This window comes from Caloenas nicobarica, chromosome 19 (genome assembly GCF_036013445.1).
Source record: "Caloenas nicobarica isolate bCalNic1 chromosome 19, bCalNic1.hap1, whole genome shotgun sequence".
NCBI lineage: Eukaryota > Metazoa > Chordata > Aves > Columbiformes > Columbidae > Caloenas > Caloenas nicobarica.
Genome location: NC_088263.1, coordinates 1,414,392 through 1,438,501, shown reverse-complemented (window position 1 = coordinate 1,438,501; position 24,110 = coordinate 1,414,392). Strand labels below are relative to the sequence as shown.

At 59.1% G+C, this 24,110-nt stretch overlaps 2 protein-coding genes across 2 annotated transcripts; both read right to left on the bottom strand.

Moving 5' to 3' along the window:
• Positions 1-2,253: 2,253 nt before the first annotated feature.
• LOC135996397 (uncharacterized) lies at positions 2,254-3,569 on the bottom strand. The gene has a single exon (XM_065648322.1). It carries the CDS (start codon positions 3,275-3,277, stop codon positions 2,297-2,299), a length of 981 nt encoding a protein of 326 aa, XP_065504394.1. The 5' UTR covers positions 3,278-3,569; the 3' UTR covers positions 2,254-2,296.
• Positions 3,570-5,466: 1,897 nt separating this feature from the next.
• NDOR1 (NADPH dependent diflavin oxidoreductase 1) lies at positions 5,467-24,106 on the bottom strand. Its single transcript, XM_065648321.1, has 15 exons — positions 24,064-24,106; positions 23,790-23,924; positions 22,481-22,558; positions 21,962-22,059; positions 21,064-21,162; positions 19,954-20,055; positions 19,249-19,455; positions 18,779-18,900; positions 18,127-18,347; positions 17,141-17,248; positions 16,322-16,436; positions 14,715-14,861; positions 11,949-12,067; positions 8,619-8,713; positions 5,467-5,671 (listed from the first exon to the last, which is right to left on the bottom strand). Exons 1-15 carry the CDS (start codon positions 24,064-24,066, stop codon positions 5,527-5,529), a joined length of 1,794 nt encoding a protein of 597 aa, XP_065504393.1. The 5' UTR covers positions 24,067-24,106; the 3' UTR covers positions 5,467-5,526.
• Between the last annotated feature and the right edge of the window lie 4 nt (positions 24,107-24,110).

The window sequence follows — 24,110 nt, the reverse complement described above, 5'->3', positions numbered from 1 at the left end:
GGGGCTGTGGGGTCTGGAGGAGACTGCAAGGGATCAGAGGGTGCACATGTGGGGCTCCAGAGGGGCTCTGGGGGGCTGTTCAGGGGGACAGTGCCCACAGCCAGAGCCCTGCACAGCATCCTGCAGCTCTCGACATGCCACCCCCAGCCCCGGCTCGCTGTGCTGCAGCGCAGCTGTTGTGCTGCCCGATGCTGAACATAACCGAGTCCTTTCAGTGGCCGTTGCAGCCAGGTCACCACGGGGCCTGTCTGCACTGCAGTCCCCCAAGGACCCAGCCTGGGGGATTTACGTGCCCTTCTATGGCTTTGAGCACCCAGAGCTGCTGGCAGCGGGAGAGGGGAGTGCAGATGTGCTGGAGGCTGCATCGTTCTCCATCGTGTCCCCATGGGGACAGCTCTGGCCCGGTTTGCCCAAAAGGCAGTCACCCCCCCTCATGTAATGTAGAGCAAGGACACATGCCCGGCACCCCCCAGGTGTCTGAGCCCCCCCTTCCCCGCAAGCCCCCTCCAGCCAAAAATGCCCCTGGCCTGTGCTGAGCTGATGCTTCTCCTGATGGATCTGCTCCACTTGGTATAAATAAATATTCTTCGGTGCAAAGGGGACCAGGGGGGACTCGCCTGCCTCTGCCTCCCAGTCTGACCTGTTTTGGAGTGTCCTGCTCCTGTCGCTGCCTCCCCCAGAGCAAAGCCCAATGCTGAGAGCAGCTTGAGTGTCCCAGCAAATCCCATGGCCCAGATCTCTGTCCCCATGGGCACAAGGACATGGGTTTCCCACAGGGCTGTGTGGGCAGGGGAGCATTTGCTTGTCCCCTCTGACCTGGCCCCCTTTGCAGGAGGAAGGGGAAGGGGTATGTGGTGGAACCCACGGTCCCCCGCAGCCCTGGGGAGGTGCCCACAACATGTTTCCAGGGGACAGGGGCAAAGCCAGGACACGCAGCTGGTTGCACAACCCTGGCATGGCCGGGCAGGGGGACAGGGCATGGCGGTGTCAGCCAGCCCTTTGGCGGGGACAGGCAGAGTGGAGACAGAGCGGGGTGACAGCAGAGGGCGATTTGGCATGGGGTCTGCATAGAGCTTTGGCTGGGCACTGAGAGGAGGCTGGCAGAGACAAACAAGGAGCAGCACATCCCAGGTTGCTGAGACAGGTGCCAACACTGCAGGTGACTGACTCCCCGATGGGATCTTGGGGAGGTCATAGGGGCCTGACACCTCCCTGTCACCCACCATCAGCCCAAAGGTGGCTGGGAGCCTGGAGTTGTCCCCCTCCCCTTTCCCTCAGCATGCAGGTGTCCCCAGTAATCATCTGCAAGCCCTGTGCCCTGCAGCATGGCAGGGAGCAGGGGTGCAGAGGAGCCGTGCCATGGCCTGGGCATTGCTCCAGGGCATCCCGGGGAGCGGGACATCACACCTGGCTGGGATGCAGCCCCCACGCAGCAGCAGAGCCCACATCCCACTCAGCACTGAACTATTTCTGCATGTCACAGCCACGGGCAGGTCCCACGTGGGCACAGCCCCAGTGCCGCGCTCATCCGGGCTCCTCTGCCTGCAGTGCCTGGTTGGGGCCGAACCGGCCTGTCCCCAAGCACTTGTGGCCCCACCGGCTGGTCCTGCTTGGTGCTGCCAGCACTACGGCACGGGCACAGAGCCCTGTTTGCTCTCTTATCACAACGCAGGGAAAGGCATGAGCACAGGCTGGCACCGCTTGGCATGGGCTGGGAGGTGCCACGGTGGGGGCAGGCAGCCCCTCCCAGGGTGGCTGGGGACACTGACTGGCCCTGTCTCCTCCCTGTGTCATCACTGGGCCCTGAGGGGACACACTCAGCGTGGACCTGGCACTGAACTCACAGATGCAGCTGTGGTACAAATGCAAGTTGTATTTCCAGTCTGTGCTGGGGAACCCCGTCCGTCTGTCCCAGGCGCAGCCCACAGCACAGCCCTGCTCTGCCCGCAGAGCCGCCCCGGTTCCCAGCCCCACACCGGGGAGGTGCCCAATGCAGGACGGGCTCCTGCCCCATCTGCCCCTTCGCTGCTGTCATACTGTGCCACTCGGTGCCGCACGGGACGCAGGCGATGCCCGACTCCAGGGTCACCTCCCTCAGCCGCCCGTCCCGGCTTCTCTGCTGCCTCCCCTGCTCCAGGCTCACTGGCAGCAGCGGGGCTCCCCGGGTCCATGGGGCTCCCCAGGTTCATGGGCCGCTCCCAGGCTGGCATCACCACCAGCACCAGCCTTGAGGGAGAAGCAGGAGCTGGGCCTCCTGTCCCCACGCATGGCCCAGCCTGGAAGCACAAACCCGGTGCTATTTATCGAGGATGAGGAAGAGCAGCACCATCAGGATGATGGGGAGGAAGATGAGGAACAGGCTGAGTATTTCGGCGGCCAGCAGCAGCGCCAGCAGCAGAAGGTAGCAGCAGCGGCAGCGCCGCTCCAGCCGCCCCAGCGCGCGGATGAGGCAGAACGGGTAGCGGACGCAGGGCAGGCAGCCGAACATGCGGGTGGTGTGGAAGCGCACCTGGAAGTGATGCTCGAGGGCACCGGCGAGGCCTGGGCGCCGGGGCGGCAAGGCAGGGGGCCGGGGGGTGGCCAGGGCGCTGGAGGAGCCGTGCTGGGCGTGCAGCAGGAGCAGCTCCTCTTGCAGCTTGCAGATCTCCCACTCCAGCATGGGCGTCTTCTGGCGGCAGATGGGGCAGCTCACGCGGCCGAAGTCGGCAGCGGTGGCCGTGTCCATGATGGCGCGCAGGCAGGCGCGGCACAGCCCGTGGTTGCAGTTGAGCAGGACCGGTTTGTGCCGCTGGTCATCGTAGGGCTCCGTGCAGATGGGGCACTCGTCCTCGCTGCCCGCCAGCACACAGCACGGCTCTGCCGCCGCCACCTCCTCGTCACTTGATGTCTCCTCTCCCTCGCCGGAGAGGCTCAGGATGGAGCTGGAGGCACTTTCCAGGCTGGATGACCCCTCCTGCAGCGCTGGGCTCTCTCCGTGGGGCAAGACGGGGCTGGTGGCGGCAGCAGCCGGAGGGTCCTGCCCCACAGGCAGGGAGGCACCAGGGGCAGGTGGCTCATCATGCCCGGGCAGGAGCGGCTTGGTTGTGTCCTCTGCCGGCAGCGGGTTCCAGCAGCCCCAGGCAGCGGCAGGCACCTCCCCGCAGAGCCGGGGCGGCTCCCCAGCGCCCCCCGACCCCACCGTCCCGCTCTCGCCCTGCTGCCTGGCACAGCCCTCCCTGCCAGCCGCCTGCACGGGCTGGGGGCCGGGCTCTGCCTCCTCACCTGCTGCCGGCTCCATGGCTGTGGGTGCTCCACAGCTGCCCCCTTCACCCACTGCCCCCCGTGTCCCCTCGGGGCTGGGTGTGGGAGCCGAGCGCTGCTCCAGGGCAGCAGGTGCCCTTCAGCACGGCTGCCAGGAGGGCTTAAAGGCAGCAGTGTCCGCGCAGAGTCCCGTCATCCCTCCGGCATGGTTTGGAACCCCCTCCCAGGCCGATGGGTCAGAAGCCCCCGCAGCAAGGTGTGTCCCCATCACCCTCACCAACAGGCTATGCCAAGAGAGGTATCGCCGTGAGCATCCAGCAGCCACTTCCTCCTCCTTCTCCTCTTCCTCTTCCTCCCCCCCAGCGCCAACGCAGTACTGACCCACCACAGTCCAGAGGAGAGGGCAACGAGCCGGGCGCTGCGTGCTGCGCCTGCAAGGGGTGCAGGCGTGGCAGGCACTGTGCAGGCAGCTGCTGCCTGTCCCGGGCCAGGCAGGGCTGGGGCCGAGCCTGGCTCTGACCAGTCTGGTTTGTCAGCTTCTGGAAGCGACTCAAATGCCAGCAGCCCGGGGCAGGCGGCCATGCCTGTGCCAATCAGCTCCCGCGGGAGCCGGGGAGGAGCTGGGCCCACGGCCGCCTCTTCCCCTCGCCCTGCACAAACGGAGCCACCTCGGCGGGCAGCTCCCCACACCGCTGGCTGTGTGACAGGGCAACGCGGCCCCTGCGCTGCCCCGGTACAGCCCCCCAGTTCACACCCAGTACAGCACACCAGCACAGCCCCTGCGCTGCCCCGGTACAGCCCCCCAGTTCACACCCAGTACAGCACACCAGCACAGCCCCTGCACTGCCCCGGTACAACCGCCCAGTTCGCACCCAGTACAGCACACCAGCACAGCCCCTGCGCTGCCCCGGTACAGCCCCCAGCTCATCGCAGTCCCCTGGGTCTGTCCCTGTGCTGGGCCACCTCACCCTGCCCTGCTCCATAAGCAGCTTGCAGGGCTCGGAAGGAAGAGCACAGCCTGGATAGTGCCCCATGCAAGGGGATGGTGTCACCAGTGCGATGACTGCCATGCTGTCCCCAGGGTGTGGGGACACCAGCCCAGCCGGGGTCTGCAGGTGCAACAGCTCCTCGCGGCAAAGCAGCGAGGTGGGGAGAGCCCAGACCCACGCCATTCCCACTCCCTGCGGCGCCGCAGCTCCAACAGTGCCTCCGGGCAGCACTCACCTGGGCAGGACCCCACAATCCGGCGCATGGGAAGGTGGCTGGGTCACAGGCGTGGTGTGGCCCCACTGTCCCTTCCTGTCCCAGCCTGAGCCCAGGGACTGTCCCCGGCTGATTCATGCCCTGGGCCCTAATTGCTATTTACAGTGGCACCAAGTTCACTAACTGGGTGAGGAAGATGGTGGCACGGGTCCCAGTGGGGCAGTGGCCGGGCGAGGAGGGCACACGGCCCTGAGGCTGCCAGGGAAAGCGCTGGAGGCTGCCGGCTCGCCCATTCCCGGCTGGAAGTGGCTCCCAGAATAGGGTGGAGGATGGTCTAGCAGAGCTGGCGCTCAGGGAACAGGGGAACTCAGGGGGAACTGGTCCTCAGGGAGCTCAGACCTCAGCATAGAGCAGGCTCAGAAAGATGAACTGTCAGCAGAGACAGAGGGATGGAAGCTTCCTCCTGCGCCCAGCCCTGCTGGCCTCAGCCACCAGAGACAAGGGGAACAGGTCTGTCCAGGCAGCCTCCTGCAGCAAGCACTGCTGCCGCTGAGTAATGCCAGGGTGGAGAGATTGCCACGCACAGATCACTTCCTCTAGGTCCTACCACAAACAATGGCCGCTGCCAGCGCTGTAGCTCTAGCAATGCCCATGGGTGCTGCTCACCCAGCGCGAGGACTCCAGGAGCTGGGGCAGGCAGGATGGCAGCTCAGTCCCACGCAGGACGGCAGCTCGGTCCCACGTGGGATGGCAGCTCAGTCCCACGCAGGATGGCAGCTCGGTCCCACGCTGGAGCCAGCCAGCAGCACCCACCACCAAGACCTCTCACCTCCGCCCCGGTGTGGTGTGGGCATAGGGAGCCAGACTTCACCCCTGCCAAATCCACCCCCCAGGAGAGGGGTTCCCCTGCCCGCTGTGGCCCTGTTGCCATCAGGGAAGAGCTGGTTGGTAAATCCAGCCCCTCTGTCAGGCCCCTGCCCTGGCTGGGGTAATCTCAGCCCAAGGATGATGCCAGAGGCGAACCACTTTGCTGGCTCCTTTATTCAGGCTGAGTTTGGGGGCGGAGGGGATAGGGAGCCAGGCTTATGACCAGGTTTCAGACTGGAAGCGCTGGGACCGTTCCAGGGCTGCTAAATGCTTCTCTGCTTCTGAGGGCGACAGGCCACCTTCCAGCTGCAACACCGACTGCAGGGCTTCAGCCACGGCTGTTGGCATCTGCTTGGAATTCCTGGAAGAGAGAGTAGGAGGCACGATGGAGGGTGAACAGAAAAACCAGGGCCATGTCTGCATCCCTGGTGCTCCGGTGCAGCCCAGCAGTGGGGCAGTAGTCCCTGCGGCCAAACCCACGGCCGCCGGCACGGGCTGCGGCTGCAGCAGGGCGGTGGGAACCTGCCTCACCCCGCAACACCGGCTGCCTGGCACAGAATAAATGAGAGGCTTGGAGAGGTGGCTCATACCACTCCCTGGAGAGCAGCCCCGTTATCCACATCAGGCTTCTTAGTGCTGGCATTTGCAGGCAAAGACGTGGCCTCGGTACCCAGTCCCTGGCAAAGGAGCATCACAGCTCAGTAGCCTTAACTCCAGCCCCTGTAGTGCTCCATTTCCCATCGTCCTCGTTAGAGGGACATGGGGAATATGCACGAGTCACAATTCATCAGCAGGAGGGCAGGAAACTGTCTTTTCATCTCAGGGGAAACATTCAATGGAAACATGTCCGATCCCAAGCCGGGTAAGACGATCGCTGCAAAGGAGCAGCCGCTTCCGTCCATCGCTGCCTCCTTTCAAGAAATCGGACATGATTGTTTTGATGGCAACATTTGTAACGAAAGCCAGTTCAAACCTCAAATGTGAAGCTCCTGTGAAGAAAATTCCCAAATAGGATTCAACGCTCTCAAGCACAATTATTTCTTATGGGAAATAAGAAATTCAGACCTTTTCTTGGAGAGAGTTTCATTTGATGAACTGACTATGTGACAAAAAAACATCTAATAAAAAATTTCCCAGGCTGCTCCAACTGGCACAAGCATCTGGCAATGTCCTTGCTGTTTCCCAAGAACAAGGCAGAATTCTGACTTGCGTTTGAAGTTGATTAACATCCCAAAATACACAGAAAGGAGGTCTTCTTTTTTTGGAAGAGTCGCATTGTTTCTGAGTCAGGCCCTGATATGCAAGTGTGAGATAATGTAGCTGGGCTTGTGATGGAAAACATGTCAAGTATCTATTTTTTGCAGAAAAAGAGATATTTTCAAGCGTTTTGTCCCTGGGTGGGATAAGCTGGCACAGTCATTGAGCAGATCCAGCCCTGGCTCCCCAGCCCCTGGGAAGGCAGACACACCGTGCTGCGGGGCCCAGGCCCCTGCTCGGGGACACACAGCCCCGGACCCACTTTCTCCATCTTTCTCCTAGTTTGGCTGAAGCTGTGAATACTATTTTTAGGGGAAAAAAAGGTCATTTTCAGGCAAGCCTACCTGCACCTTCCCATTTGGCACCTGACTGGCAGTTCAGAGTCTGCAGGAAGGGAAGGGCACTAGGATCCTGGGTGTCTTTACATGTGGTGCGGGCTGCACAGGACGGGGGGAACATGTCCCCTGCAAACAGGACAGTTGTCACTTGTACAAGGTGGATGAGGCTCTCAGATCCCACCTGCCCGATCAGGGCTGAGAGCTACCCCGTGCCAGGGACAGACCCCAGTGAGATGGGTCTCACAGCAACCCCAGTGTCCAAAACACCATCCTCACGGCCACTGCAAAATCCCGCAGGGGGGATTGCTGTGCAAGCCTGGCTCTTTCTGAGACACTGATCCTTTTCTGGCAGCCCCCAGGGTGTTTCCATCAACACCAGAGAGTGGCAAAGAGGATGGACAGAGAGGACAGAGCTATCAAGACACGGTGCCCATTGGTCACCCAACGGTCTCAGCACTTGGGCTGTAGATGGAGGTACAACCCCAAGTCCCAAGCGCAGCTTGATGGAGGAACCCAAACCCAAATGCCAGATCCGTGGGTAGGAAGGACCGGTTTGGGATATGGGCCCCAGGAAGCCCCACAAGGCAGCGAGGGACGCCAGAGCAGGCGGCAGCGCTGGTGCAGCAGCGACCGACGGAGCGGTGGGCGGCCTGGCCTCCGCTTCCCGGGCAGTAAACAAAAATCTCCTTCTCCCAGGAATGCGGCGAGGCCAGTCGCACCCTGCGAGGCACCAGGGAAGTTCCGGCTCCCGCGGGGGACAGGCAGGAAAGAGCCTCCTGCAATTGCTGCTCGTGTCGACAGCCAGGCACAGGTTTGCAGTGCTTTCCAGGTCACAGGGTGCACGACAAACACCAGCGCCAGCCTCTCGCCAGCTCAAGGAGCCCAAAGCATTTCACAACACTCACCCCAGGCAGCCGGTGAGCAGCCTCCTCCCTGCCACACAGGCAGCGACAGGGGCAGGCAGGTTAAGGGCTTTGCCCAGGAAAAGAGCCACAGAGCTACAAACAGAGCTGCAGATGCTCTGCCTCCAAAGGCCAGGCCCCACTTTTTGGCCAACAGCTCAAGATTTCCAACCAGCCCAAGGCAACCAAGGAGGAAGGCTGTGGTGCAGTGCGTCTCATCGTTGCTCCAGGAAGGCAGTTTTGGGTGCAAAGAGCCAGCAAGAATGTGCCAAGGGTCCCAAAAGCTGTTGCTCACAAGCCCCAGCACCAATGGAGCCCTGGTATATTGTGCTTTAAAATCCTCCTGTCCAGCCGAGCAGCCACAGGAACCACACAAGCCTTTATCTCTGGTTTCACCAAGCCCCGCTGGAGGAGAGGGGTGTGAAGGAGGCTGGTGCTCTCCCATGTATGAATTTGCCACAGCTCAGAGGCAGCTCGCTTTCAGGTGATGCCAGTAACGGGCGCTGGCAGTTGGAGGGATGGACTCACGGGGTCGGCTGGGGCACCTTTACCACGGTGTCAGCTCTGCCTCTCCTAACCGGAGCGTGGGGTAGGTGAGAAATGGCCCTCTGAGTGCAGGGTTTGTGGAGCAGGATGTATGTAGAGAAGGAATGAGCTGGGTCTTCTGCAGCGGCCAGTGCACCCCAGAGACATGCCGGCGTGCAGCGTGAGCTCGCTCCAGAGGCTGAGCCAAGGGAAGGGCTCAGAGAGGTGGAGAAGCAGCGATGTGCAGCCCCGCTCCCCAGTCCCTGGGCAGAGACCTCTCACTCACCCAGCCAGGTAGACATGAGCGCTCCGGCTGCTCAGCAGCTCCCACACCAGCCTTCGGTTCTCCCGGATGCGGTGCTGAACGTAAATCTTCTCCTCCTGTGGGGAAACATGGCGCTGAGCCCACCAGCTCCGGCAGCACCCCCAGGGACTGGTCCCAGGGGCCGTTTGCAAGAGCTGGAGGCAGAACAGCCCCCAGAGCGGGGAGCACTGGGAGAAGCAGCTGGATCAACCATCACACAGGGAAGGGGATCCCCACACCTCATGTAAGTGCTCTGGGACGGACTGGTGGGAGATATGTGCAGCAGCAGTGGGGAATGCACCCCAAGTAGCCCCCCCAAATCATTTGGCTGCTCGCTGCCTGCTCCAGCACTGGGGAAGAGCCATGGCCAGGAGCTGAGGAGTCCCTGCAAAGGCTTCTCCTCCTCTCCTCTCCTCTCCTCTTGGGCAGAGGATGCTCAGTGCCCCCCATGCCAGGACTGCCGCAGGGCACAGACCCTTCCCCGCACCCCCCGCTGCCGGTCCCAGCCCTGTCACCTGCTGGAGGCCTCACACAGCTGGGAAGGGCAGGGAGCACAGGGGACAGCCTCAGGTCCCCTCCTCCTGCCCCTCCACTGTGCTTAGGGCCTGCCTTTTGGCACAGCACAGCCCAACAGAGTTCCCAAAGGGTTAACCCACAAGATTTCAGCTTCCAAGCAACTGCCCACGGCCCTGGCTTCTGCCCAAGAGGGACACCATTGCCAACGTGCCTGAATTCACTGCCAGCCCTGACGGCTCCTCCGTGACAAAGGTGACACTGTGATGGAGGCCAGGCACACTACCACATGTCCCACCATGCACAGTGGGAAGCTGAGCCGCAGGCACAGCCTCCTCCCCTCCTCCCATCCAGCACCAAAGGCGACAAGGCTCTTGCTGCAGCTCACGCTCCCTGTGTGCGGCTTTGGAAGTGTGTGTGGGGACCACCCCGAGCAGGAACCAGCTCGGCTGTCACAGAATCACAGAATCACAGAATAGTTTGGCTTGAAGGGACCTTCCCATGAGCAAGGACATCTTCACCCAGCTCAGGTTGCTCAGAGCCCCATCCAGCCTGGCCTGGGATGTCTCCAGGGATGGTTCATCCACCACCTCTCTGGCCAACCCGGGCCAGGCTCTCACCACCCTCAGGGGCAACAATTTCTTCCCCATGTCCAGCCTGAATCTCCCTCCTTTAGTTTAAAACCATCACCCCTTGTCCTGTCACAACAGGCCCTGCTCAAAAGTCTGTCCCCATCTTTCTTATCGGCCCCTTTGAAGTCCAGAAAGGCCGCACTAATGTATCCCCAGAGCTTCTCTTCTCCAGCTGAACCCCCCAACTCTCTCAGCCTGTCCTCCCAGCAGAGCTGTTCCAGCCTCGGATCATTTCTGGAGCTCCTCTGGCCCCTCTCCAGCAGGTCCATGTCTGTCCTGTGCTGAGGACCCAGAGCTGGACCAGCGCTGCAGGGGGGGTCTCACCAGAGTGGGGCAGAGGGGCAGAATCCCCTCCCAGCACCTGCTGCCCACGAGGCTGGGGATGCAGCCCAGGACACGGGTGGTTTCTGGGCTGCAGGTGCACATGGCAGCTCATGCACCATCTTTCATCACCCAGCACACTCAAGCCCTTCTTGGCAGGGCTGCCCTCCACCCCTTCATCCCCAGCCTGGATTGACACCAGGGATTGCCCTGACGCAGGGACCTTGCACGAGAGCCGGCCACTGCGCGGTCAGCAGGTCCCACGTGGCTCCACTGGCTGCATTGCACAGGAGAGGCTGGTCTCCCCCAGGCATGGCCCCACAGCTCCGACCCAGCTGCCAGCCATGCAGGAGGTCAGCAAGCCCGTCACAAGCACGAACACAGCCAGACGGCAGCTCAGTTCAGCATCATCAGCATTAATCAGCCAAGTGCTGACAGAGGCTCTGCCGAGGCTGGGGCTCCGAGCAGGTCACCTAAGGACCTGCGGCCACCTAGAAACCAGAGCACCCAGCGACAAACTCAGGTCACGACTTCTCAGCTAAAGCCCAGGGCATCCTGCTGAGAACTAGCAGCAGCCATGTGAGGCTGGGATCAATCAGTCTGTGGCACGGGGCAGATGTGATGTGACAGAAGGTCACTGCAAGGGGACCTTACGGAGAGAAGAAGGAAATCCTGCTCAGCTATGGAGCATCCCAGCTCCTGTCAAGCTCTTTGAAAACAAACTTTTTGACGAGTTAATGGCTGTGGCACCTCCTCGAGCTGCAGGTACAATGGCCCAATGTGACATATCTGGCTGCACTCCCACTTGCCTCTCTGTGCAGCATGGCAAGGATTCAGTGGCAGAGGATCCTCATGACAAACTGCTTTGCCACACAGAGCAGGCGGAGCTGGGAAGCTGGGCAGCACACTCTGATGCCAGTCCTGTCCCTCCAGAGTCTGCAAAGGCAGGAGGAGGCTCTGGGGCCACTCTCCAGATTTGGGGAGCAGCAGATCCCCCTTTACTGTGTGAGCCACCAGAAAAAAGGCAGACTGGTGACCCAACAAACCTCTGCAGTGCTGCTCCTGTTCATCAAAGGCTTGGAAAGGCTTCACAGAGGCATTCAGCTCATGCCTTACAAGCGACTGGATAAAAGATGCTGGCTTCATGTCAATGCCTGCACACAGCCAGGAGAAAAGGACGGGTGCAGCTGAGCTGCCTAGAAATCCCCATTCTCACTGATCCTTGTTATCAGATCTCTTTGTTTCAAAGGCAGGCTGAGCTTCCAATGCCACCAAGGGACAGGGCAGTGAAACAGAGCTGCTGCTCACAGAGCCTCTCCAGCAATGTAAAAAAACACCCCGCAGCCCAAAGAGGGGCTGAGAATTGCCGAGACACTGCCTGAGAAGAGGGGGGCTGAGTGTTGGGGTGCTCGTACCTCCAGGGAACTTTCTCCTGTACGAGGCGAGCTGGCACAGAGGCTGAGCTCCTCGGCTGCAGCCAGCGATCAGAGACACGGTGGGGAGGGTGGCAACCAACCAAGAAAGGTTACTGCCTGGTGACACCCCCGGAGAGGCTTGGGAGCCTTTTATCGCTCACGTGGTCGAGCCAAACAAAGCTGGTTAACGCCTTATCTGCTCCGGCGCTCACCAGCCCTGTCCCAGAAACCTTTCTAGCTCAACTCAGCCAGGCGTGTCCCGGCTGGGCAGTGGCACTGAGGGGTTGTGGGGGAGCGAGGTGACCACTGTGACAGCCCACCAGGCCCTTCATAGGCCATGCCAGCAGGTACAGGGGCCAGAAACACTGGCAGAGTCCCATCAGTGCTACTTTAGATGCTTCTGTATCCACCCTCCTGGTCTGGGAACTAACCTGGTCCCTGGAGAAGGCCGTGAAGAGCATCAGGAAGCCCTTTGTCACCAGCTCTTCCCACTCCGCCTGGCAGTAGAAGTCCTTGGATTTCTGGCGGCAGCCAAAGAACAAGTAGTTCCCTGCAGAGCAGAGCACAGGGGCTGTGCTGGGGGGACCGAACGGCCTGCGAGGGCTGGGGGCTGTTGGTGGCCACGGGACCTGTGGCAGACCCCCAAGGCTCTCACCTCTCTGCTGTGCCTGGCAGAGCCAGGAGTCATGTGAGTGCGAAGCCAGGTGACCTGTGGCAACCAAAGGCCCCTGTGTGCTGGAAAAGCAGGAGGTGGGGGACGGGTAGGGCAAGAAGAGCCCCCCAGGGCTGCCTGTTCCCCTCCACCAGCCTTAGCTTCCTGCTGAGACCCATGGCTGAGCCAGGGGCATGAGGATCACAGAATCACACAGAATCACAGAATGTTAGGGATTGGAAGGGACCTCGAAAGATCATCTAGTCCAATCCCCCTGCCAGGCCAGGAACACCTAGGTGAGGTTACACAGGAAGGCGTCCAGGCGGGTTTTGAATGTCTCCAGAGAAGGAGAATCCACAACCTCCCTGGGCAGCCTGTTCCAGTGTTCCGTCACCCTCACTGAGAAGAAGTTTCTTCTCAAATTTAAGTGGAACCTCTTGTGTTCCAGCTTGAACCCATTACCCCTTGTCTTACTGTTGGTTGTCACAGAGAAGAGCCTGGCTCCATCCTCGTGACACCCACCCTTTATATATTTATAAACATTAATGAGGTCACCCCTCAGTCTCCTCTTCTCCAAGCTAAAGAGACCCAGCTCCCTCAGCCTTTCCTCATAAGGGAGATGCTCCACTCCCTTAATCATCTTTGTGGCCCTGCGCTGGACTCTCTCCAGCAGTTCCCTGTCCTTCTGGAACTGAGGGGCCCAGAACTGGACACAATATTCCAGATGAGGTCTCACCAGGGCAGAGTAGAGGGGAAGGAGAACCTCTCTCGACCTACTAACCACCCCACTTCTAATACACCCCAGGATGCCATTGGCCTTCCTGGCCACAAGGGCCCAGTGCTGGCTCATGGTCATCCTGCTGTCCCCAGGACCCCCAGGTCCCTTTCCCCTACACTGCTCTCTAATAGGTCATTCCCCAACCTATACTGGAACCTGGGGTTGCTCCTGCCCAGATGCAAGACTCTACATTTTCCCTTGTTATATTTCATTACATTTTTCCCCGCCCAACTCTCTAGCCTGTCCAGATCTCGCTGGATGGCAGCACAGCCCTCTGGCGTGTCAGCCACTCCTCCCAGATTGGTGTCATCAGCAAACTTGCTGATAGTACACTCAATTCCCTCATCCAAGTCATTGATGAATATATTGAATAGTATTGGTCCCAGAACCGACCCTTGAGGCACTCCACTAGATACAGGCCTCCAACCAGACTCCGCCCCATTGACCACGACTCTCTGGCTTCTTTCCTTCAGCCAGTTCGCGGTCCACCTCACTACCCGATCATCCAGTCCACACTTCCTCAGTTTTGCCGTGAGGATGCTGTGGGAGACGGTGTCAAATGCTTTGCTGAAGTCAAGGTAGACCACATCCACTGCTCTGCCATCATCAATCCACCTCGTTACATCTTCATAAAAGGCTATGAGGTTAGTCAAACACGACTTCCCCTTGGTGAAGCCATGTTGACTGTCCCTGATGACCCTCTTATCCTTGATATACCTCGAGATGGCACCAAGGATAAGGTGTTCCATCACCTTCCCAGGGATGGAGGTGAGGCTGACCAGTCTATAGTTGCCCGGGTCCTCCTTCTTGCCCTTTTTGAAGACCGGAGTGACATTTGCTTTCCTCCAGTCCTCAGGCACCTCTCCCATTTCCCAAGACTTGGCAAAGATGATGGAGAGTGGTCCGGCAATGACTTCAGCCAGCTCCCTCAGCACCCGCGGGTGCATCCCATCTGGACCCATGGATTTATGGATGTCCAGATTGCTTAACTGGTCCCTAACCCAGTCCTCATCAACTAAGGCAAACTCCTCCATTGCCCTGCCTTCCTCTGGGGCCTCAGGGGTACGGGGCTCCTCAGGACAGCCTCCGGCAGAGTAGACAGAGACAAAGAAGGCATTCAGTAATTCTGCCTTCTCTGTATCTTCTGTCACCAGGGCACCCACCCCGTTCATCAGTGGGCCTACATTGCCTCTGGTGTTAGTTTTATCTGCCATATATTTGAAGAAGCTCTTCCTGTTGTCCTTGACCCCTCTCGCCAGGTTTAACTCTAAGGAGGCCTTAGCTTTCCTAGTTGACTCCCTACATCCTCTGACAACAGCCTTATATTCTTCCCAAGTGGCCAGCCCCTCCTTCCATGATTTGTAAACCCTCCTCTTCCACTTGAGTTTGCCCAGCAGTTCCCTGTTTAACCACGCAGGTCTCCTGGCTCCCTTCCTTGACTTCCTGCGCGTCGATAGGATAGGACAAGGGTGGAGGCATGATTCCTTGTGCAGCTGAGGATGAACTCAGTAACTCATCTCCACTCGCAGAGAGCCAAGAAAGAGCCTCTCCAGGGCTCTACCCCAACCCATGGAGCCGTACAGCCTATGAATAACCCCCCAGGCTGCAAACACCAGGCTCTCATCCTCCCCTGCCCTGGAGCCCAGCTTGCCCCCACTCAAACACAGCAGAGCCTGGGCCCGTTCAAACCCTCAGGAGCCGCAGTCCCTCCTTTCCATCTGCTGAACACAGACCTGTCTGCAGCAAAGAGCATCCTGAAACCCTCACCTCCACGTCCTTGTGCTACCCGCTCCTGAATCGCTGCTCGGAAAGGTGCCACCCCTGTGCCAGGGCCAATCATGAGCACAGGGGTCTCAGGGTCTGCTGGGAACTTCATTCCTCCTTTCTTCACCCAAAGAGGCACCCGGACATCACCTGCAAAACAAACAGCACGGCTAGAATCACCCCTGCACCATTGCACCTTGACACCCTGCGGAGGAGGTGCCAGATATCCAGCCCTTCCAGGATGCTTCAAAGATACAGGCAACACCTGCCTCACCCCCACCCCGGCACCGAGGCACCCCTGGAGCCACAGGCACACTATGTGTGTATGAAAAGTGCTTCAGCTGTCTCAGTGCGGTCCCTGCAAGCACCCAAGTGAAGCCCAGAGCAAGGCAAGAGCCCCACAGCACACAGGCTGTGGGACAGCCTTCTCCCATACAGCTGGTGCCAGGGAGGGCAGTGGTGCAGCCGCGCAGGGATCTCAGCCTGGCTGTCGAGTAAGGAAGGGCCAAACTTGCCTCCTCTGGGAGCCAGAGGAGGATGAAGATCCCCACCTGGGTACTCTGAGAAGACCCAATCTCACCCTGAAGTCATACAGAGCAATTATCTGCCATCCTGCAGCAAGAAGACCCCATGAGCTTGTCACATGTGCTTGGGGATGCAGCTGGAGGGGTTTTGTGGTTAGAACAGATGAGCAGCACACACAGGTTTTGAAGGACAGGATGGATGTGCTCCAAGGAAGGACTGTCCTTCCCAAAGCTGGTGCTATGGGGCTGCAGGTATCCAGCAGCCAGAGCACAACCACCTCCAGGACACCAGAGCAGCTTGTGGTGGGACAGCTGGTGCTGGGAGCTGGTGCTGGGAGCAGGAGAGTTGAGCAGCTGGGAGAAAACCAAGAGCTCAGGGTGCTCAGGGCAAGCTGGACGAACATACCATGCTCTAAAGATGGGAGCAGCGAGGAAGGAGTTCAGTCTATCCTGCCAAGGCAAGCTGCTCAGTTTTGGGCCCCTCACGACAAGAAAGCCCTTGAGGTGCTGGAGCAAGTTGAGAGAAGGGAACAGAGCTGGGGAAGGGGCTGGAGCACAAGTGTGATGGGAGCGGCTGAAGGACCTGGGGGGTTCGGCCTGGAGAACAGGAGCTGAGGGGAGACCTGATCTCTGAACTGCCTGAAAGGAGGCTGTAGCATGGAGGGGGTTGGTCTCTTCTCCCAAGTAGCAAGTGATAGGATGAGAGGAAACAGCCTCAAGTTGCGCCAGGGAAGGTTCAGATTGGATATTAGGAAAAATTTCTTCATGGAAAGGGCTGTCGGGCACTGGAACAGGCTGCCCAGGGCAGTGGTGGAGTCACCATCCCTGGAGAGGTTGAACAGACGCGGAGACGAGCTTCTTAGGGACGTGGTTTAGTGCTAGATTTAGGTTATGGTTGGACTTGATGACCTTAAAGGTTTCTTCCAACCAAAGTGATTCTATGATTCTATGATTCCAGCTACCCATGGGGGTGTCCTCCACTCAGGGTCCAAGCAGCTCCAGCACACAGCTCCACTGCGGCCCCATGGAATCAGCCCTGGTTGCTGCAGCAAGCACACGGGGTTCTCACAGAGTCCAAGCAATTACCTTGCTCTGGGTTGAGAGAAGCCAACCAGGTAGAGCAGAGCCCACGGCGGGGTTTGCTGAGCCGTGTCTTGTACCACACGACTGCCACGAGGATCTGGATGCAGTCAGGGTGAGCCTGTGTCCAGACAGGAGCCATGAGAAATGAGAAGACATGCAGCGCGGCTCTGCCCAAAGATCCCAGTGCCTCCTCCAGGACAAAGTCTGTGGCCAGCCCCTGCCAGTGCATCTGCAGCACTTGTCCCAGCCTGAAACAGCCACTCAGACACAGAACGGAGCACACCCTTGCCCAAACCTTTCCAATAGGGAAGGGGGTTTTCTCAGAGAAGCACTGCTGCAGGAATGCTGTGCACAGCTGGCAACAGCCAGAGACTGTCAAACCCGAGGTCCCCATGGAGGACAAACGCCACTGTGTGTGAGCTGACATCTGCCAAGCCACCGAGCCAGGTCCCACTGCCACCTCTCGGCAGCAGCAGGAAGCAGCACTGTCCCCTCCCCTGGACACACCACCCAGGGATGCTCCCAGGCACCAACTCCCACAGCCCCACAATGAGGACACCAGAGCTCTGCAGGGCCCTGGGCCAGCCCCAGAACTCGCAGGGCTGCAGGAGGGCAAGCACCTTAACTCGGAGACTGGTACAGCCTGGGGGCTGACATCAGCACATGGACCTGCCACACAGTCACAGCAGAGTGGGAGGTTCGGGTGGGCTGTGGGTGCTCAGAGGGCCTGGGAGACCAGCCTGAACATCCACGACATGCCTTGGCCCCGCCAGACCCTCAGCTCAGAGCCTGCCGTGAGTCAGAAAAGGGCTGAGCTCTTACCAGCGTGGAGGAGGCAATAGAGAAGGCGCGGGGCCTGATGCGAGGGATGAGGTCCAGCAGGTATTCGGGTGGAACAGCACACGTGGTGTGAGGGAAATCCCAGAGGGCCTGCAAAGCCAAGGTGGGGTGAGAGCTGATACTCCCTGAAGGCAGCCAGCCTGCTCCAGGGGCTCCAGGGGGTCCCACACTGCTGTCTCCCACCAAAGGCACCACTCTGGGTACCACTGAGCACCAACCACCCCACCCCACTGCCCTCCCCTCACCCCAGGCTGCAGCACAGGGCACACCACAGAGCCCAGAAGGATTTGGAGCAGGTCTTAACCATCAGTGGAAGTCCAAGGACACTTCACTTTTATCTGGAATATTGTGTCCAGTTCTGGGCCCCTCAGTTCCAGAAGGACAGGGAACTGCTGGAGAGAGTCCAGTGTAGGGCAACAAAGATGCTGAAGGGAGTGGAGCATCTCCCGTGTGAGGAAAGGCTGAGGGAGCTGGGGCTCTTGAGCTTGCAGAAGAGGAGACTGAGGGGTGACCTCATGAATGTTTATAAATACATAAAGGGTGAGTGTCACAAAGATGGAGCCAGGCTCTTCTCGGTGACAACCAATGATAAGACAAGGGGCAATGGGTTCAAACTGGAACACAAGAGGTTCCACTTAAATTTGAGAAGAAACTTCTTCTCAGTGAGGTTAACAGAACACTGGACCAGGCTGCCCAGGGGCGTTGTGGAGTCTCCTTCTCTGCAGACATCCAAAACCTGCCTGCACACCTTCCTGTGTAACCTCATCTAGGTGTTCCTGCTCCGGTGGGGGATTGGACTGAATGATCTTTTGAGGTCCTTTCCAATTCCTGACATTCTGTGATTCTGTGTGATTCAAAAGTGAAGTAGATTAAATTCCTGGGCCAAGAAATCACAGCTGATCATCTGCCTGCTTTACACCATGGCACAGCCTGCATGGAGAGGGTTTGCCATGCTCCCCCGGCCTTACCTCGAGCGTGGTCCTGCGGGGCCGGTTGCAGTAGCTGTACAGCTCCTCCTGGCCCTGGGCAGAGCTGAACTCCTGCAACTTCTCCCGCTCCAGCTCATTCGTAGAGAAGTAGGACAAGAGCTCAAAGAAGGAGCGCCGCGGCACGCAGGAGATGTCCAGGTAGTGTGTGACCAGGTGCCGGATGGTGCAGGGCTGTGGCAAGAGGGCAGGGAGGGACGTGCCTGTAAGGCAGCGAGAAACACTCAGGGCCAGCACCGGGACGGATGCCCCAGCACCATCTGCCTGCTGTCCCTGCAGCTCTGGCTTCCCCAGGATGAGGCAGCACTGTGAGCAATCTGACTGAGGCCTTCAGGATCCTTCATGCTCTGTGCTGGGGGGGCAAAGACACAAGGCGTGGGTGCAACTCAGGCACTGCTGGGTCCCTCCCACAACTCACACTGGCCCTAATGTGGGATGTGCAGGCACAGAGCGCCGGTAGGGAAGGTGAGCCCTCCGCACTGTGAGACAGGCAGAGGTTCTGCATCTTTCAGCTACTTGCAACGCCCCATTTACTGTACCTAAAGCAAAGGAAAAGCAGAGCTCCAGGCTGGGCCGGAGCTCAGGGGCTGTCCCATCCCAGCAGGGATGGAAAGGAGCAGCAGGCAGGACCCACCAGGCTCTGTGGGCTTCAGCACAAAGCGTCTGTCTGGATCCAGTCGCAGGAGCTGGCAGAACTGCTGCACGTCTTCGGGGCAGTTCTGGGGCTGGATCATCACCACGTCCCCCGCACTGAACCTGCGGATGCAGCGGGACTTGCCAAGGTGGCCACGGAGCAAGCCCAGGGTCACAGCACCACCATCCCCACAGCATCTGCACCCGGGGAGAGGCCACAGCTCACCCAAACTGCCAATGTCACTAACACTGTGCTCTCTAACCTGACAAGACAAAGAGAGCTGGTCCGTGGGCAGGACCCACGCTGCCATATGCCCCTGGCTTTGTCACAGAGGGGACAGCACAGTGGTGACCATGTCCACAAGGCTGCAGCCTCAGATATTCCTGACTAAGGGAAGTGTAAGAGGAAGGCAGGCTACGAGACACCTGATCCTGCACAGCAAAGTTTGGGGGAGTCAGGAAAATGCTCACGTGATCCCTGAGCCTGTGACATCAAACTCGATGAGCCGGACATCCTGGAAATGGGATTCTGCCGTGACCCGCTGGTTGGACAGCACGCGGGCTGCGAAGGGATGCAGCTCGGAGGGAACAGCCCTGGGGGCTGCCGGCTGGAGCAGGTCACTGTCGAGGTGCGGGGAGTCCTCAGTCAGGTAGTGCAGGGTGTATTTGGGGGGCAGGCTGTGGGCAGGAGAGCAATGCAGTTACCTCCATGCCACGGCTCCTCTGCTGCTGCAGCACCAGAGGCTGGAGGCAGGGACAGGCCTGAAGTCTCCCGCTGTATCCACTACCCCTCGTCCCTGTCCCCTGGGGCTGGCCTGTGGCACAGGAATGCGATGCAGACTGCCAGGAGAAGGAGAACCCACAGGCTCCGGAGCAGGCAGAGGGGGGCTGGAACACACACCCAGCAGGTCTGCCAAGGGCAGAGGGACATCAGGACAGTAAGAAGAGCAGAACGCTGTTGGGGCAGCTAACACACACACCCAGGGAACAAGGGGACACCCCATCCAGAGAGAGATGGGCCACCCATGCCCAAAGTCGGACAGGGACTTGGGACACCAGAAGCTGTGTGGGGACGCTTCCTGGTCGAAACAGGGCATATCCACACTCCAGGGAACAGCCAGGGAATCATTTCACACCAGGCAGCTCCAGCAGTGCCCGTCTACCTTCTTCACTCACCGTGCATCTGGACTGATGATCTCAAGGCCAGGAGGGAGAGGATACAAGGCGAGGATCTTGTCCCATAAGGCTAGGAGCCATGGATCAACCACTGCATCTGGCCTGCAAGTGGGAAATTCAGGCTGCAGCAGAGCAGCATCAGCCCTCCAGGCTCAAGCACTGCTGCCCCAGCACCCGGACATCACTGGGCCACACCTGCAAAGCCACCTCTGCTCCTCTTTCGCTGAACAGTCACTCCATGCTGTTCCCTTACAGCTTCAGGGCTGCAAACATGTCTCAGCCCCTCTAAGCTCTCACTCACTCTCTGGGGCCCAACGTCTGAGCAGAACCACGAACCCGCCGAGCACAGCTGGTGACAGCCACTGCCCCCCGAGGCACACACAGCCTCTGCCCTGTGTGAGCGGTACAGCTCAGGCTGCTGCAGTGCCTGCAGGTACACAGCTGTGTGACACAGTGTCCCCCAGTCTGAACAGGGCTGGGCAGAGCCAGGAGACCTTGGCTCATGGTGGCGGACATGGGACACCCTGGAGAAGCAAGTGATCCAGGACCTGGCACAGGAGAAGAGTTCTGAGCAGAGACCAGCACGTTCACAGAGAGCAGCAGGAGGCTGCTGGCCACATCTGGGGTGCAGGAGAGGACACAGTGTGGGAGCAGCATGCTGCTGTCCCCAAGGCTGGGGTAAAGAGACTGAGGGGCAACCTCATTAATGTTTATAAATATATAAAAGGTGAGTGTCAGGAGGATGGAGACAGGCTCTTCTCGCTGACAACCAATGATAGGACAAGGGGCAATGGGTACAAACTGGAACACAGGAGGTTCCACTTAAATATGAGAAGAAACTTCTTCCCGGTGAGGGTGCCAGAGCCTGGCCCAGGCTGCCCAGGGAGGTTGTGGAGTCTCCTTCTCTGCAGACATTCCAACCCGCCTGGACACCTTCCTGTGTAACCTCATCTGGGTGTTCCTGCGCCGGTGAGGGGATTGGACTGGATGAGCTTTCGAGGTCCCTTCCAATCCCTGACATTCTGGGATTCTGTGAAAGCACACACAGCCCTGCCACCAGCCCGAGGACAAAACTGCACCCCAGGGCTCCCCGCTCCACCAGGCTCTTACCCCAAGTCATGCTGGTCGTCTCCCAGTGCCACTGGCAGCAGAGGGTTGCCCCCAAGCTGTAGCACCCGTTTGTGCAGCTTCTTCGCAACAAAATTAAACCTGAGCAGAGAATAACGGCAGCTGCAGAGGGCAGGGCTCCTACAGCAGGACAGCAGGCACTGGCTACATGAGCCAGCTGACAGTGCTAGGGCTATGTCAGAGAAGCACAGAGGCAGGTCTGGCCACAACCAGCACACACAATCCAGCCCTGCACCCGGCCCAGCCCATGCTCCATCCCGGGGCAGCTCGGAGAAGCAGCTGGGTGCCACTTGCCGGGCCACACAGGCTGTGCCCAGCTTCCCAGAAGGGACTTGAGGAGGTCAAGCCTCCCCTCAGGGCAGAGAAACGCTTCCTTCCCTCTAGCCCCCAGTGCCACACAGAGCTCAGGCACACTCCCATCCCTGCCACTACAGCTCTTTTGGGCACATGGGAACCATCTTTAGGGAGAGAACTGGGACCAACAGGGCTGGCTGCCACCTAAAACTCTGTGTTTCATGTCTCCTATTGGCTTGGTCCACTGAAATTGCTGTGGCACAGGCCTTCCTGCAATTCAGAGAACTGTGTGGCTGTAACAACTGACTGAAAAATGAAGTCTGACACACTGCAGTAAAGCAGCTGCTTGAGGAGGCCAGGAGGAAAGAAATGGGCACAAGCCCAATTTCTGGGGTTTAGGAGGGATACGGGCTGGTACAGCAGGATTGCTAACGCTGGTGGGAATTATGTTTTGTCTGAGCTGCTGCTCTAGAGTCAGGCTCTGTCCCCCCTTGCCCCTTCATTCTCCAGCCACGCTGGTCTCACCATGGCCAGAGCTGTGAGGAGCAGCTGCCACGGGCAGGCGAGGAGCCGCAGAGCTGCTTACTTGGGATAGGAGGAGTCGCCGAGGCCCAGCACGGCGTAGTCCAGCTGGCACAGGGAACCGGGTGGCAGGTTCTTCCGGAACAGAAACCGCCAGAACATCTACGAGGGACACAGCCGGGGAGTCATGCTGCTGCCAAGGAAGCCTTCCCTGCCTGCCTGTCCTTCGTTCACCCATCCACCGGGTCCCCCCTGCCCTGTGCTGAGCCCCAACAGAGCAGGGAGCATGGCCTTCTGCAGAGGAGACCCCTGAAAGTGGCCACCACTGCCACCTGCCAGGAGGATGACGCTCTGTGAGTCCCCACAACCCCGTGGCTCTTGCAACAGCAGAGCCCCTCTCACTGGTTAAACTGCTGAAACCTCACCAGCTCCCTGCCTGTGCCCCATCAGTGACACGAGATGTGACTGGTGCTGCTCCAGAGCTCCCCTCTCCAAAAACAACCGTAGCTCAAGTTGCTTCAAGAGAGAAATCCAGTCACTGGACCAGGAATATAAAAGCAACATGGACAGGAGCACATCCTACCTTCATGTTGTCAGGGGGGTCACCCTGGCCGGTGGTCGCACACACAAATACCACCAACAGCTCATTGATGAGATTGGCCTGTGGGCACAAACACAGGAAGGCCCATTCAGGTCAGCAGCATGCAAACACGTGTCCTGGCTGTCCCAGTGTGGCTGCTCACATCACATCAAGTCCATGGACAGACCACAGCAAAATGAAACCCGCAGCCCCATGTGGCACGACTTCCTCTGCAGGCATGTGCTGCCCACAGCATTGGCTCCTCGCCTCGCAAGGTATGGCTGAACGTCTGTCATCTAACACAAACTCTATTCCATGAGTCATTGCTCAGTTTTCACGCGTTTTCAGCTGAATTAGAATCATAGAATCATTTTGGTTGGAAAAGACCTTTAAGATCATTGTGTCCAACCATTAACCCAAAACTGTCACTAAACATGTGGATTTTGCAGAACTGTTGCTCCCAGGAGAGCAGCAGAGAGCAGGCTGGGCGGGCGCCCTCGCTCCATCCCAGGTGTCCCTCCCCGAGCCCTGGGGACATGGGCTGGGACAGACTGTCCTCTCCTCCAGAACGGTTGCAATAGCCACGAGTGGCTTCACCAACCGTAAATGGTGATAACCACCATTTCATTTCAGATCGGGAGACCCATATGCATCTGCTGGTTTGACTAAGGAGGAAATGTGGAGTTTCTGTATGAAGGGGTGGGGAGCAGTGGGAAGAGATGGCGGAATAATAGCCAAATGTGAAAACCTTTCAGTGCCTGTCAAAATATTAGAATCATAGAATTGTTTAGGTTGGAAAAGACGTTTAAGATCATCAAGTCCAACTGTTAACCCAATGCTAGCACTAACCCATGTCCCCAAGAACCTCATCCGTCCAACCCCTCCAGGGATGGTGACTCCCCCACTGCCCTGGGCAGCCTGTTCCAATGCCCCGCAGCCCTTTGGGGAAGAAATTGTTCCCCAGATCCAACCTCAACCTCCCCTGGCGCAACTTGAGGCCGTTTCCTCTGGTCCTGGCGCTTGTTCCTGGGGAGCAGAGCCCGACCCCCCCTGGCTCCAAGCTCCTTTCAGGCAGGTCAGAGATCAGAAGGTCTCCCCTCAGCTCCTGTTCTCCAGCTGAACCCCCAGCTCCCTCAGCCGCTCCCATCACACTTGTGCTCCAGCCCCTTCACCCTTCAGCACCAGCCGCCCTCGGGAAGGGTTTGGTGACACCCAGCAAGGACAGAGGATGCCCAAGTCCCTGAAATACGGATGATGGAGCTGAAGAAAAAACCAGAAATACCCGGCAGCACCTCACCGCGCCATCACTCACCACCTCATAACTATCCAGCGCCTCCACCCTGCACTGGAAATGCCGGCGCTTGGCTTCTCTGCCGATTCTCTCCGCTGTGTCTTCAGCCGTCCCGGTCTGGCTGCCAAAAAGAACCAGGAGCTTCCGTTCCCCCATCTGCAAGAGGATTTTCAGGGGGGTTGCCACCCAAAACAAAGAGCTGGGGGCCGGAGCCGGGGGACGGGGGCTCGGGGACGGGGCAAAGCCCCGTCCCCGAGCCCCCGTCCCCCGGCTCCGGCCCCATAGAAACACTCACCATGCCCCGTCGCCATGACACCGCTTCCGCTAACGTCACCACCCGGC